This window comes from Diabrotica virgifera, chromosome 3 (assembly GCF_917563875.1).
Source record: "Diabrotica virgifera virgifera chromosome 3, PGI_DIABVI_V3a".
NCBI lineage: Eukaryota > Metazoa > Arthropoda > Insecta > Coleoptera > Chrysomelidae > Diabrotica > Diabrotica virgifera.
Genome location: NC_065445.1, coordinates 89473687 through 89489901, shown reverse-complemented (window position 1 = coordinate 89489901; position 16215 = coordinate 89473687). Strand labels below are relative to the sequence as shown.

At 33.9% G+C, this 16215-nt stretch overlaps 1 protein-coding gene across 1 annotated transcript in view; it reads left to right on the top strand.

Annotated features, from left to right (window-relative positions):
• Positions 1-14215, top strand: part of LOC114328161 (ubiquitin conjugation factor E4 A) — a 71080-nt gene extending 56865 nt beyond the window's left edge. The window contains exons 10-12 of the mRNA XM_028276945.2: positions 1642-1885; positions 11162-11529; positions 13945-14215. Coding sequence (XP_028132746.1) covers positions 1642-1885; positions 11162-11529; positions 13945-14083 — 751 coding nt within the window. The 3' untranslated portion in view covers positions 14084-14215. The remainder of the gene's footprint in view (positions 1-1641; positions 1886-11161; positions 11530-13944) is intronic.
• Positions 14216-16215: the final 2000 nt, after the last annotated feature.

The following is a 16215-nucleotide window of genomic DNA, read 5'->3' as shown; positions in this document are numbered from 1 at the left end:
CTCTGCGGCCATTAAGTCTGATGTCATTCGTACTGAAGACCTTAGAAAAACTGCTCGATAGGCATATCAGGGATGGTGTATTGGTTGAAAGTCCGATACATCGGGGACAATATGCATATCGAGCGGGAGTCTCCACAGAAACGGCACTGCACCATCTTGTACAGAGAGTGGAGTACGTTCTAGAAAACCAAGAGGTGATGTTGGGTGCATTTCTCGATATTGAGGGAGCATTTGACAACACCTCCTACGAAGCGATCACAAGGGCGATCCGTCTAAAAGGAATAGACGAAACAAGCTGTAGATGGATAGACTGCATGCTGAGAAGCCGTGTGATATATGCTACGTTGCTAGGGGATACAGTGTCAGCTCAGGTAGCCAGAGGCTGCCCACAGGGGGGAGTCTTATCTCCTCTATTGTGGAATCTGGTCATGGATGGCCTGATAGCTAGACTCGACAACGATAGGCATCACGTCCTGGGCTATGCGGATGACCTAGTCATCTTAGCCCACGGAAAATTTAATGGTACAGTCAGAGATCGAATGCAACAGGCTCTGACCGTAGTTACAGAATGGACTTCAAATGTAGGGCTTAACATCAGTCCTCTAAAGTCCAAAATCATGAAATTTACTAAAAGAAGGAATTCAGAGGAATTGGGTCCTCTAAGTCTAAATGGTGTACATTTAAATCTGGTGAGTGAAGTAAAGTATCTCGGGATAATAATAGACTCAAGACTTACTTGGAATCAGCAGATAGAAAGAATAACGAAGAGAGCGGTATCTACGTTAATGGTAGCCAGACGTACTCATGGAAAAATGTGGGGTTTGAGACCAGACATGGTATATTGGACTTATAACATGGTGGTAAAACCCACAATTACATATGCATCAGTGGTATGGTGGCCAAAAGTGCAGCAAAAAAGTGCCATCATCACATTAAGCAAGGTGCAAAGACTTGCTTGTCTCGGGATCACGGGGGCTATGAGGGGCACACCTACGGCAGCTATGGAGGCACTACTGGATCTCCCTCCTTTACATATAACAATAAGAGGTGAGGCGAGAATGGGCTATTATAGACTGCGAGAAAACCTGAGCAACGTACCAGTTAAATCAGGACATAGTAAAATAACGAATGAAATTAATGATGCCGAATGGATGATGTTTTATAGGTTAATACCGATCATTTTCTAACTACTATGTTCATGTCCTTTTATTTCACAACGCATTATGTTTTCCATCTTTTGCGTTATTTTTCTGGTTAGTAGCGCGCTCATCACTGTATATGCCATTGAAACGGACTATCTGATATACAGTATGACATTTTTGAGACTTGATATTGATGTAATAAACGAAGATATTAGAAGCCGAATGGAGATTTCTTTTGTTCCCCTATTACGATTGTCAGAAAGAACAAAAATTACTAACAATGTTGCTAGAAATAGCGAGGTGAGTCGCCAAGATGTTGAAACGAGAAAATAAGATGCTATATACATTTTATAGACATTTTATTGAAGGAATATACAAGTACCAATACCATCACCAACTGTTTAGGTTTGTCTGTTATTTGTTATTGGTTGTCATATGGTTTAGTTGTTAAACTTAGATGTTGATGATTATCCCATTTTACTTTTGTTTTTTTTTCTAGAGAGAGCGAAGAATGGGTAAATATGAACGAAAGAGAAAGAACCCAAAACACTTCATATATGCATCACATCGGCAATCTAGCTCGCTTCGATAATATTTTAGGCAAAGATACCATAGGGATGCTTGAAAAATTAACTTCTAAAATTAATCTAGTTTTTACCCACTCGACGATGGTCGACAGGATAGCTGCTATGTTAAATTATTTCTTACTTAATCTTGTTGGACCAAATAAAAAGAACTTTAAGGTAAGAAACGTACTAATTGATATAGATTGATTTAAAAATTTTGTATACAGAATTTTTTTTTCAAATAAAGCTTCAATTACAAAGGAAGATATAACTAAAACATCAAAAAAGCCAAAAATAACAAAGCACCAGGACCAGGAAACACAGAAATAAAACTGCTGATATATGGCGCAAGGATAGTATTCTTTATACGGGTGTTGTTCAAGAAAATTGAAGCAGGGAAGGAGATTCCAGATGAGTGGAATTTATCATACATGTCCTTTATTTAAAAAAAGGTGACAAGAGGTCAACAAATAACTAGAGGTATCAGTGTAATGCCGTCATTAGCATGAATCGTTTTCACAGTTATAAAAGAAAAAATAGGACAGCACATGAACCATTTTGGCGAAGAACAAGCCGGATTCAGAAAAGCCAGATCATGTCTAGATAATATATCGATCGTGACACAACTGATAGAAAGAACAAAGAGAAACATATTGAAACACATATGACCTTTATCGACTTGAAGAAAGCATATGATAGCGTGCCCATAAAACATCTGCAGGAAGCAATGAGAAGTATGCACCTTAGAGAGAAATGATTGAATATATACACAAAAACTGTATAAAGAAACAAAGTGCAAATTATGGTAGGTAATGAAATAACAACAACAATAATTGCAATAAAAGGTCTCAAACAGGGTCGTGGTCTATCACTTACAGTTTTTAACATATACATTTAACATATACAATCAGGCTTTGAAAAACGTAAAAAGAGAAAAATGTGGAGCTTATTTATGTGTCCAGCACTAGCACATAAAACTGCATTTAATAAATACAAGATTTAAAAAATTTAAAAGTATATTTAAATCGCTCCATGCTAAGGATTACCAAACAACCCAAGAAGTCTTCTGAGTCTAACTATATTTCAGAAATAAATTCCTCAACTGCTGTTGGCGAAATATGGAAAGGATTAACAATCTCCGACTTGAAAAAATATGCCCCAATTATTATTAAAGTGAAAATAAACAAGAGATTTTCAACTTCACCTCATGAAGTAGTTGATACCCCAAGTAGCACCGAACGGGTTTATTAAGTCTTTTAAGGATGCTTTAAAACTGTAGAATAAAACTAAAATTAAAACCAATTCGTTTTTAAGTAACCCTTAAGGTTGCAATAAAACCGCTTTCAGCATAAAATGGCCCACACTGAAAGAAGTCAATAAAACTAAAAGTAAAAACCTTCTTAAAACTTTGTTTTCTTAAGCAACTGGTTTTAAAGCTGCTGTGAAGGTGCTTTTAAAACCATGTTAAAAGACACTTTAAGTGCAGGCAGTTTAAAGCAAACTTAAAAAGGTTTCTTAAATGGAGACTTTTAAGGACAATAATTTACCATATTAAATGATTCTTTAAACCCATATACTCCATATAGGCCAACAAAGTTTTACATGTGTTATGATAGGTAGATACGTAATTGTAACCATAAAATAATAAAAAGTACTTGGTTATTTCGGACTGTCAAGGTAGAAAAACACTTGCGCACCCAACTTTATTGATAATATTAACAAAAATAGGCCTAAACAACTCACTCGTACTAAAATTTCTGACTTTTGGCGATTAAAAAAATAATAATAATAAAACAATTCAAAAAATATTAATTAATTTGAAAGAAAAATAAGTTTATCTACAATTTTAATGTTAAAATAAATTAAATTTATGTCTTTGCGTATTTATAATTTTTATTTAAGCCTTATATTGTAATCTATCATGGCTTTTAGCATCTCCAGAAAGCAATATGGCCGAAAACCAAATAAAACTATTTAGCCTATCGACAGAGAATTGTTAAGATCAAAAATGGTTTTATTTTGTACCTTTCCAAGAGCAGATATCCTTTATAAAAGCAAGGTTTCCTTGGAATTAAAACCGTTTAGTTTTAATGCTGCTGTCAATAATGCCACTCGGTTTGAATTTGAATTTAACCTTAAAATCGAGACGTCGTAGTGCTGTGTGTGTTGTATTCTTTGAAAATTAAGCCGTAATGACCAGTTCGTTTATTTTTTAAGTACTTGCGACTTACTTCTTCCATACTAACTGTACTTCCACTTTTTACAACACACTACCGTAAAACGGGGTTACTTTGCACTGAGCAGGGTAACTTTGCACCGAACGTGTAAAAGTATATTTTGTGTAAATATACGCTCAATTTTGTTTAGATATTTGTACTACCTTTAGAACACATAGGCAACATCGCAATACATCAGTAAGACGCGCGCGATTGTCCCTGCGGTCGTTAGTTATTCATCAGTAACGATTCGAATATCAACCTTAAAATTTTATTATTTTCTGGCTTTGCAAAATCATACAGTACAGACAGTCACAGCGGTCAAAAATTGGTAAGTACACATCTAATGATATATACCATAACCGATTGCGATTTTTAGTTGTTAAAATAACGGTTTTAAACGAGGATAGCAATAACAAAAAAAACATTGTTAACATGTGCACTTAAGACGTGAAATTGGGTATACTTTGCACCGCCAACTTGCAAGTGGTGCAAAGTATCCCCAGGAGTAAAAGTTAAATAGAAAAATTGTTTTAGGAAATGCCCAGACATTATAAAAGGAAACTGGGATCTCGCAAATGCAGACTACACAGAAGAAGATCTGAAGGCATGTTTGTCAGCCATAAAAGATGGCATGAACACAAGAGTTGCAGCTGAAACCTTTAAAATCCCAAGGAGAACTATATTTTATAAATTAAAAGGAGTACACGCTGGAAAACCAGGATACCCAACAATATTCTCGTACGAAGAGGAAAGGTGCTTCGTACAATGTATTCAGCGCCTTGGTGATGCTGGTTTTCCTGTTACTGGGATGGAATTGCGGCAAATAATAAAGAGCTATTTAAATCGCCAAGGAAAAAATATTACTCGCTTTAAGGATAATACTCCAGGTATCGATTGGGTCAAATCATTTTTAAGTCGCCATAAGGACCTTACTGCAAGGATAGCCTCAAACATTAAACGAAGCAGAGCAGCACTCAATGCAGACCAAATGACTGAATACATTGAAAATTTAAGACAAACTATAACTGATGTGGAGCCACATGCTATTTTTAATTATGATGAGACTAACTTAACAGATGATCCCGGAAAAAAAAAGGTATTAACTAAACGTGGGGTTAAATATCCTGAACGAATTTGTAACTCTTCAAAAAGTAGCATTTCTCTTATGATGTGTGGAAATGCAGCTGGTGAGCTACTACCTCCTTATGTGGTGTACAAATCCAAGAATTTGTGGGACACCGGTACTGAAAATGGCCCCTCTGGTAAACGTTATGCAAATACTGCCTCTGGTTGGTTCGAATCACAGACATTTGCAAATTGGTTTAACACCATTCTATTTCCTAGGCTTAAAAAAATTCAGGGAAAGAAGGTCCTTTATATTAGACAATTTGTCTTCTCATATTAATGTTGAAGTCCTGGATTTGTGTCGAAAACACAACATTCATTTTATATATTTGCCTCCGAATAGGACCCCCGTTACACAACCGTTAGATGTTGCATTCTTTGCTCCAATGAAAAAGGCCTGGAGGGAAATTTTATCTCAATATAAGGAAACTCATGTAGGCAGTAGATCAAATGTACTTGAGAAACAGCATTTTCCAACGCTTTTACGGTCATTAATCGAAAAAATACAAAAGAATGGCGATCAGATATTAAAGTCCGGTTAAGAAATGCGGTATCGTTCCTTGTGATGTAACACCGCTCTTGGAGCGGTTAAAAACAACTAAGCGATCTAATGTGATAACTGATAGTGATTCAACAAATAATAAATCAAGTTCGTCGGATATCGAAAACACTTTCATTCAGTATTTAGAAGATAAAAGAAAGGAAGCCACAAAGTTTAAGACACAAGGGAAGAAAAAGAAAATAACTGTTCCGGCAGGACAAAGTATTGCCCATTCTGAAATTAGTTTAAAAGATCTAACTGAAGCATCTACTTCCACACCTCATAAAGCTGTTGAGCCAGAAATCGTAGATGATTCAGAGGAGAACAATGTTTTGGACGACCACTTTCCAGTAGGCAGGGATTCATCAGACGATGAAATAAATGAGGTGCAAGAGATGGAAGAAGAAAGCGAATTTAATGAAAAACTCGCCATTGGTGCCATAAAACCTCCCAAAAAAATTTCCAGACGAGGATTGTACATTGTTCCAGAATGCGACAAATTGTGGTGGGATTAGTTTCAAACTTCGTATTTTCACTATTGCCGTTATAATAAAGTTTATTCATTTAAAATGTAGCAATGTTTTTCCTTTTATGCTTCTTTCATAAATGTAGGTAGGTTTAAATTAAAAAAATTGGCCACTGAACATTTTTTTGCATTTAATTGGTGCAAAGTTTAAAATCCGGTAGGATTACTATGCACCAGTAAGCATATTGTAGCCAAATATTATTAAAATATCGAGTGGTGCAAAGTATGACTCTTCTAGGGTATACTTTGCACCACTAATAAAACTAGGTTTTTCTTTTAATTATGCAATATACCTAAAAAATAGCTAAAATAAAAGCTATATTACGACCTGTTCAATAGATGTATATAATAAAAAGTTCAGATCTTCTTTCAAGTAACTTTATATCCACTCTAAGAAAAAAAAATAATAATAAATGGTGCAAAGTAACCCCGTTTTACGGTACCGCACTGTTTCGCTCTAATGCCTCCTCTACACATCGGCAGACGTGTCCGCGGACGGCATCTGCGTATGCATCCGCAGATGTGTAGATCGGGTAATTTGATCGTCTGTTGTTTACCTCGGACCTCTACGACGCATTAGTTTTCGCAGTGAATTCAAAGTAAATATTGCGTCACCCGAGAATTAACACAGACTGAACGATTTACAGATGTGTACTACAGATGTCTGGTCAGCGCGTGATGATACATCGGCAGATGCATCCGCAGACGCGTCTGCCGATGTGTAGAGGAGGCATTATGCCTCCTCTACAAATGGCCGACCATTTTTGACTTGAAAGAAGAGGGGATGAGTTTAGTTTTATTGTTTCTAACAAGAAGCATAGTTTAGTCTTTAGAATAACCAAATTGATTCAGTTAAGAGCGTTTGGTTTAAATATAGTCTAATAATTGCTTTTAAAAAAGAAACTTTAAAGAAAACTGAAAAAATAGTTTTAAGTCATATGATTTACTGACATAATAATCTTGAGATCAAGTAGTTTTAATAATAGGTTTTATTAGTCACATTTGAAGAATCTTTAAAACTGCAATAAAACTAAAAGGTCACAAACTAGAATCTAATAAAACCAAACAGTCCAGAAGTTCTTCATAAAACTGATTAGTTTTAAAGTGAACTGAGAATAAACCATTTTAAAATCACTATAAGACAAATTATCTATTAAGATTAATTAGACTTATTTGATACTCTTACTAGATACTTTAAAACTAGTGACAAATGCTTAACAGTTTTAAACTTCTGGCAGTATATCTACAAGGTAACTTTAAAACCAGTATCTTCTTATTTATCAGAATAAAACCTTTATAAACCTTAAATAAAACTAAAATGTTTTTATTGTGCTACTTGGGACCTTATTAAGTAGTAGAACATTCGGTTCCCAACAGTATTCCAAACTAATTCCAATCACTATCTATTGAACATTTCACTATCACTATTGAACAACCCAAAGTCATTACAACGTTAAGTACATACAATTAAAATGAAAACAACCCCATTGTTTTTAAAAGCAAACTAAATTCAATCCTAGACCAACAATACAATGACTGGATTAAAATATATACAGATGCATCCAACGATGAACTTTGGAGTCGAAACAGCAGCCGTAATCTCAAATGACTCTTTTCAATTTAAACTTGATCAAAATTCCACCACCTATACGGCAGAACTATTTGGTTTGTTTAAAGTCATCTAACGCATAAATATTTAGCACATTCCTGGCTAATCATTTCAGACTGCTCATTATAAAAAAAAACATCTACCTTAAACACCCCATTGAAAAAATGATCAAGTCTACAAAATGATTAACTATAGGTGTTAATCACGCCATCTATTGTCAAATACCTAACCTCTAAAATGCACAACTTGCAATGGAGTAGTCCGTGTACGGAATTTTCTGATAGACTATCCTAGATATATAAATCAAAGAGATTTTTACACTTTCCCAAGCCATCTGAAAGCATTACTTGATGAAACTTTTGTTCTAGACAATTTAGTTACTTATTCTTGTAGTGTTGTCTCCTTTAGTGGAGGTTAGCATCTACACTAACAAATCTGTCTCTGTCCAATGCGTCTCCAAACAAAGATGTTAAATGAAGGCCGGTCCAGTTTCTGATATTTTTAAGCAATGAAATCTGGCGCCTACCGGGACTCCGTTTTTTTCCTTCAATCTTCCCCTGGACGATTAGTTGCTATGTGTTGTTATGTGTGCTAAGTAGCTAGCTTTTCTAACTTTGATGATCTTTAACAGCTCCGTATTTGTACCTATTCTCCTCACAACATTTTCGTTGGTGGTGTGGTTTGTCCACCATGTTTTCAAGATCCTTCTATAAAGCTAGGCTTCAAAGGTTTTTAACTTGTACATCAGCGTTATGGCCAGGCCGTTCCATACAATAATATTGACCATACATCATCATCAACCCGTACTCGCCCACTGCTGGACATATGTCTCCCTCAGCTCCTTCCATCTTTCTCTGTCTTGTGCGGCTTGCATCCAGGTGCCGACAATACGCTTCAAATCATCAGCCCACCTGGTTGGTGGTCGTCCTCTCCTCCGTAGTGCTTCTTCTCGTGGCCTCCACTCGGCAATACGTTTTGTCCATCGGTTGACAATCTGACGACGTGTCCTGCCCAATTCCACTTGAGCGACGCGATTCTTTCGACGGTGTCCGTTGTTTTTGTTCTACGACGTATTTCTTCGTTTGGGATTCGGTCCCTCAGGGAGACACCCAACATCTGGCGCTCCATAGCCCTCTGAGTTATGCGAATCTTGTTCACTACCTTTTTTGTAAGTGTTAATGTTTCCGCCCCATAAGTGAGTACAGGCAACACACACTGGTCAAAGATTTTCCTTTTCAGGCACATGGGTAAGTCCGATTTAAATACATAGCTCAGTTTACCAAACGCTGTCCAGGCTAATCCTATGCGACGTGGGAGCTCACACGTCTGGTTATCTCTTCTCAACCGAATTTCATGTCCCAAGTACTTATAAGATGCAGTCTGCTCAATATCCATTCCATCAACAACAATATTACGATTTAGCACCAGATTAGTCATTATTTGCGTCTTGTTGATATTAATCTTTAGTCCGACCTCTAAGGAAGAGTGATATAACTTGTTCAACATTATTATTGCATCATCCATACGATCGGCTATAAGGACGATGTCATCTGCGAATCTCAAATGACTGAGCTTCTCTCCATTTATATTGATACCATATTCGTTCAGATCTGCCTTCTTGACCATACATAGCAATGCAGAAAACGACATCTAAGACTGATATTAATGTGACTGTCACAAAATAAGCTTCTGTAACAGTGACATTTTTTGTAAAGCTTTGTTGGGCTACCTCTATTCTCGCTCTTACTTCTTGTTTATAATCACGTTGATTATTGAACCAGTAGCCAATATATTTGTATTGGTCTACATATTCAAGCTGTTGGTGCTTCACGTAAATTGGAAGGAGTAAATTTTTGTTCTTTGATATTTTCATAACTTTGTTTTTCGCAGTATTGATCTCCATTCATCCAAATTTTTTCCCAACTCTTAGTGACCCTATCTAACAGTATTTGGAGATTATGGCCCAAATCAGCCATTAAGACAGTGTCATCTGCATAGCGGATGGTATTTACTCTTTGTCCGTTTATCCATGAAGGATGTTATTTACCCTGTACAACTTATTAGGTTACTTAAAATGTATAAATATGTTGGATAAAGTTTAATTGTTAATTGTTACAAATGTCACAGGAATGTCGGTAATAACCTTCGGGTGGATGCAGCTTTATTTTCTTAAATAAAAAAATTACGAGTTCCCAATAGGTGAAGCGAAGGAGTTCAACTCTGGATCCTTTGACTATTTAACCTAGGCCAATAGCTAATCTTATCCTTTAAGAAGATAGCTTTACATAGCGAAATATCTAGATGAACATACATACGGGTAGTTCAAACAAAAAAAGAATGTGTGTGTACTTTGTACGCACATATGAAGGTATACTTCTATTATATGATTTCAACGAAATTAATATACTTTAAACAGTTTATTTATATTTTATTTAAATATTAAACTTATTTTAATACTTACTACTTTTCAAAATTTTTATTAAAACAGTACCAAAAATTAAAAAAATAAAAGAATAAAACACACACAAACACATTGAAAAATGCCACAAATAATTTCTGAACAATAATTGTCGGAAAATTTTTTAACTAAATACGTATTTTCTGAAGAAAAATATATATAATAAATATACTTACAATCATAAAATGTATAAAAAAAAAACAAAAAAATAAAAGTTTCTATTGGGGTTCGAACCCGCTTATGTTTGCGCAGTTAGTATTGGAATTCATTCATCTTACACTTCTACCCACGGAGACACCTGCATCATGTGGGAAGATCGACGAACTAAACGGTTTAAACTTTTGACAGTTCTGAATTTAACCAAATTATGTTGATTTTTGTAGAATATTGAAATATTAAAATACAACAAAACATAGAGTAAGAAAACAATATATTAGGTGAATATTGACAGAAATTTTGATGGTAATCAAATTATATAAATCAAAGCATTACATGCTATTTTGATAGGTTCATTTTAAATTTTCCAAATAGGTAGGTACCCATATAATTTTTATTAGGATACTGAAACATTTACAATTATTACGTACCTGTCGCTTTTAAAAACTATTTAAAAAGTCACTACAATTATAAACTTAGTTTTTTCTCTGTCATCACAACAATAAAAACTAATATACACAACATTTGTTGATCCTTAATCTCCAACAGTTATTGACAGATGATTTTAACACCCAATACGATCCCGTATAACGTTTGAGCGGCTAAATATACTGTCATATATAACGATAATTGACTAATATACTGTCGGTGTGCGCATGCGCCAGGAAATGTAAAAATTCACCCTTATGCCTAAAGAAGTATAACTTCAAAAATGGTCCAAACCTGTTTACCAAGCTATCTTGTCCAAATTACCTTGTCTGTAATGAACGTTTAATTAGTAAACATTTTCTTAGTAATTTCCTTCATGATATTTTTTAGGTGAAGGATGCCAAAGAATATCACTTCGATCCTGCGGATACGGTTCTAGAAATATGTAAGATATACGTCAACCTGAAAGAAAGCGCCGCTTTTTGCCTAGCTGTTTCTCAAGATGGCCGTTCGTATAGTCCTAGTCTCTTCTCGTTAGCGGAAGATGTCCTGGTTAGAATAGGCGGCGGGCCTTTGATAGGGGAACTGAAAGAAGTTGCAGCCAAGGTTGCGGAAAAATCAAGTGAATATAAAGCGAACGAAGAAGTTTTGGCAGAAGCACCTGAACATTTTTTGGACCCTATTATGTCTACGTTAATGGCTGATCCTGTTATTCTACCGAGTTCGAAACAAATTGTGGATAGAAGTACCATTGCTCGGTAAGTTTTTTCTCCTCGGTTCAGACCTATATTCTTGAGGTGTTGTGATCGAGTTGTCTTTTATTCTCTAGGAATGATCTGCAAATCTTCTTCTAAACTGCACTTAACTTTTCTACTATGGTTGTTCAATTGAAACAGGTTAGGTAGCTAAAAACTATTTTTATTCAACAAATTCAAAAGAAATATCCAACATTAAGACAAGGTTCTAATTGTTTTACTAATATGTAAATATATTACGGGATCCCTCAGTATACCTCTCCATTCGTTTCTGTTTGTATTCATTCTTCTCCACGATCGATTGCCAAGGAGATTTCTTGCATCCTCATCCATATCATCCTCCTATATATTCCCATTCCATTCCATCTCGGTCTTCCAATAGGTCTTTCCATAACAGTTTTTTTGAAAATCTGTTGAAAAATACATGGTGACATAAAAGTGGTGGACAAAAACTCACAATAACTTAGAAGTACAAAGTTAAAATCTTCTGTGTATTTAAATTAATTATTTCAAACAATCAAAAAACGCGCGAACATTTGTGACGTTATATCGTAATATTTTGTATTTTGACATTTCTCCTGTCTCATATAAAAATTTATACAGTTTTTGAAGAGATATTCTTTTTCTCATGAACATATTTCAGTGCGTCACAGTTTTTCGATTTCTTTCTAACGCATTAAATTTTATGTGACAGAAAAAAAGGCACGTCGTTGATTACTTTGGTAATTATTCTAGTTCGGTGATTGTTCTAGTTGTCGATAGATGGCGCTATAATCGAAAAAAATATTTACGAATTATATAATATATCTACGAATATAATCTGTACAATTTATTAGACTATACAAATAAAAAAAATACTATTTTATAAATGCAATAAACACAATTGATTTGTTTTTATGCCAAATTGCAAATAAAATTTGACAACTGTCAGATTTAACTAAAATATGTTAGAATAAATGTCATGAATGTATATAATCACAGACTTACCTTTTTTCTATCATTTGGGACGCACTGAAAAATGCTCATGAAAAGAAGCATAGTATTGAATTGTGTGTGTGTTTACTATGGAAAATAAAAGTAAATACTATATAAGTGTTCTTGAGTACCATTGTGTTAAAGTACAAACCATTAAAACCACCAATATAATTTTTATGTAGATTACCAGTCGATAAGAACCGGCGTTTAATAAAGTGGTTACATGCTTGTTGAAAGGGCATTAAAGACATTTTAGTTCATACTCACGGTCTTAATGTATGTGAAAATAATTTTAATGTAAGTATTTAATGTCTACTGCCTGCTTAATGGTTTTTTTTAATAAGTCAAGTGTATTTTGAACAAAAAGAAAATAGAACTTTTGGTAGATTGTGGTCATTACAGATTGAATGAAATTTACCTATAGAATAAATATTTTTCTGGAACTGTTTTTACTATAAAATTAAAATAAACTAATCATAATAATAAAGATTTATGTTCATAATGGGTAAGTTATCAGACTGCCCTTTAGAAAAACCCTCTTTGGTCATTTTAAAAAATTGTCTTAACAAACACACCCGAATTTTATGAAATATATAGTTCACAGCAACTATCTAAAAATTTATAAAACAGATACAATATAAAATGACTACAACAAGTAAACTAATATGAAACGTAATGAGTTAATGGCGCGAAACTGGAACATTTTTAACTTTATGACGTCACGACCAATTAGGGCGAGTTTTGGACTGGCTGCTTAATTTAAATTATATCTCGATTTTAATCGTTTTTAGAGGCCAAACGAAAGAAAAAACAAATTTTTTCTTTGATATATATTTTAAATTATGTTCTGTTGTGATTTATAGCATTATTTTCGAATTTAAAATTTTATGCAAGTTCCCTATTGTATATGATTGTATATTGTATATTGTATATATTGTATTATGGGGCCTATACTAAATTTGCAATCAAGATGCAGTAGAAATAAACAAACCGAGACACTTCAATGTTACGTGGAGCACTTTCAAATTATGATTTTCAATGTATATACTTTGTATAAATCTCAATTATGATTTACAAAGTTTATACATTGTAAATCATGATTCGAGGGTGCTCTCGTAACATTGAAGTATCTTGGTTTGTTAATTTCTACTGCATCTTGATTGTGAAGTTAGTACAGTATTCTCAGTACCTTTCTTTCAAGTATATCTACTGAAGATACTCTTATTCCACTCATTTGGCTTTTTCTCTTGTCTCCATATTCTGTGTATATATCCTCATAATTCTTTTCGTTATTTTCGATTTTATTACTATTTACGATTTTATTTTCTCCAAATGAATAAACGATCGGTGAGAAACCTCCGTTTCTAAAATCGACTATTTTTCTGCTTCTATATTTATATTTAATCACGATATTTTCTAAAAAAAAATTATTATTTCTTTTAGCCACTTACTTAGTGATCAAACGGATCCATTCAACAGATCACCCTTATCTATGGATCAAGTGATACCAAACACAGAATTAGCCCAAGAAATTAGAAATTGGATAGACGAGAGGAGGAGGAAAGCAGCGAATCAATCGTAGAGCGATTTTTAGATGGTTATCAGGAAGTTGTCCCAATTTTTTAAAATATTTTTATGAATGTTCAATAGAATTTTTTCTACATGTGTATAACTGTTATATGTTTTTATTCATTGTAATAAATTATTCAGGGGTTTTCTTTTCTTTTTCGCACATTTGCCCTGTTACTTTATATGGGGGAGAAAGTTATTGGTTGAGAGAAAATTTGTTAATTAAAGTTAATGAACAAGCCATGCAAGAATTGGAGCAGCTAAAAAAGAGCTCTCTTTGACGAATAAAGAGAGGAAAACTAGAAAGTGAAGAACGAGTAAAAAATATAGTAGGTACAAGGACTCACAATAAAAAATAATGTGCCGGAAGAATTGCGAAACACAATGAAGAATTTTATTGGGAAAGAAATAAGAGCTGAAATAACATTTAATGTAGCGACATAATTGGAAGAGAAAACATGTTTGGTTGAGTTAAAGTTAAGTACTAGCGAAAAAATAGCAGTTATGAAAAATAAATTTAAGAACGTAAATAACGATGTGACCAAAGTACAAAGAGATATACAAGCAAACATAAGAAACTATGCAACGGACGAAAGAACAAAAGGAAAGCATGCTAAAATTGGATCTCAACAGATGTTTATTGGGAATGAAATATGGAAATGGAATCGAGAAAAAGAAAGAAAGTGGCGAAGCAACGGTAACAACAAGGCATGGACAACGTGGAATATCACAGCGCAGTTGAGGAAGGAAAGCTAAAACACGTGATTGCAGAAGTACCTAAATAAATGTAAATTTGATTTTACTATAGCCATATGGGACACTAAGCAGCTAGGGCAAATTTTACTTGAAATCTGCCCTAGCATTTTCTGAAATGAAATTTTCTTTAACAGTGGGGATACAAATTTAATAGAATGTTGAGAAAAGGCTCACAATAAACAAAAAATTAATGGAGTTAATAAGTGTTGCGATTAAGGCAATTTCAGAAATATTATGTATTCTAAAAATAAGAGCTAAATTTCAAAAAATTTCACTTGTGAACATACACGCACCATCAGATAAAAACAGCAAAGAAATGAAGGAGGAATTTTACGGTGATTTGAATAAAGCATATGGGAAGATACCTAAATAGGATGTATTGGTATGAAAGTGGTAGGTAATAGAGGACGCAAACACCCAAAAATTGACAGGGAAGAAATCTATACACGTACAAGAGGTAAACACAGTTTGCACCAAAGAAACTAAAAATAATAATTTCCCCTTACTGATATATTTCGGAAAATGAAATAATCTAATTGTTAAGAGCACTTGTATACATAAAGGCACATGTAAATCTCCAAATGGAAAAGTAATCAACCATGTGAGCCATCTACTTATTGAAAAGTATGAAGAAAAGTATTACTAACATCAGCAGGTACAGAGGAGGTTTATCGTAGGAGCGAAAATGAAACAGATCATACCAGTTCTGAAGAATTTAAACACAGAAAAACGAAGAATGAATATGGCTACAAAATTAATGACAGAAAATGAAAAAATATATTAGGAACAAAAACATTCAACGAGAATATGGACAAAACTGTAGAAGTAGGAGAACAATTAAGAGAGATATGGTAAAATCAGCCAAAAACATTACAGAATAAATTTTAAAAATGAAGAAAACATGGTTTGATGACGAATGTAGAAAATAATTAAAGGAGCGAAGTAAATGAAGACTCAGCAGATTGCTGAAATTGAGATCAAAAGATGCTAAAAGTGAATAATGAAAAAACTAAAAAATATTAAGAGAAAAGAAGATATAAAGAAAAACTATAGGAAGAAATTGAGGAATTTACAAAAATAAAGATAGCAGATAAAGATGCAAGGAATATTTCGAACATTTGCTGAATGAATAAGAAAATCTGGAAGTAAACTTAAACAACAAGGAAAAATATCCAAGTACACAGTCATATCCAAATCATAACCACGAGACGCTTCCAACTAGGGAAGAAGGTAAAAATATATACTAAATAATAACAAAAATCCCGGAAATGACGAAATAACATCTGGGATGCTCAAATATGGACGAAATAGCATGTGTGAAGAAATGCAGATATTAATCGAAAAAATATGGAATGCAGAAAAATTATTACTTAAAGAATGGTCGGAAGC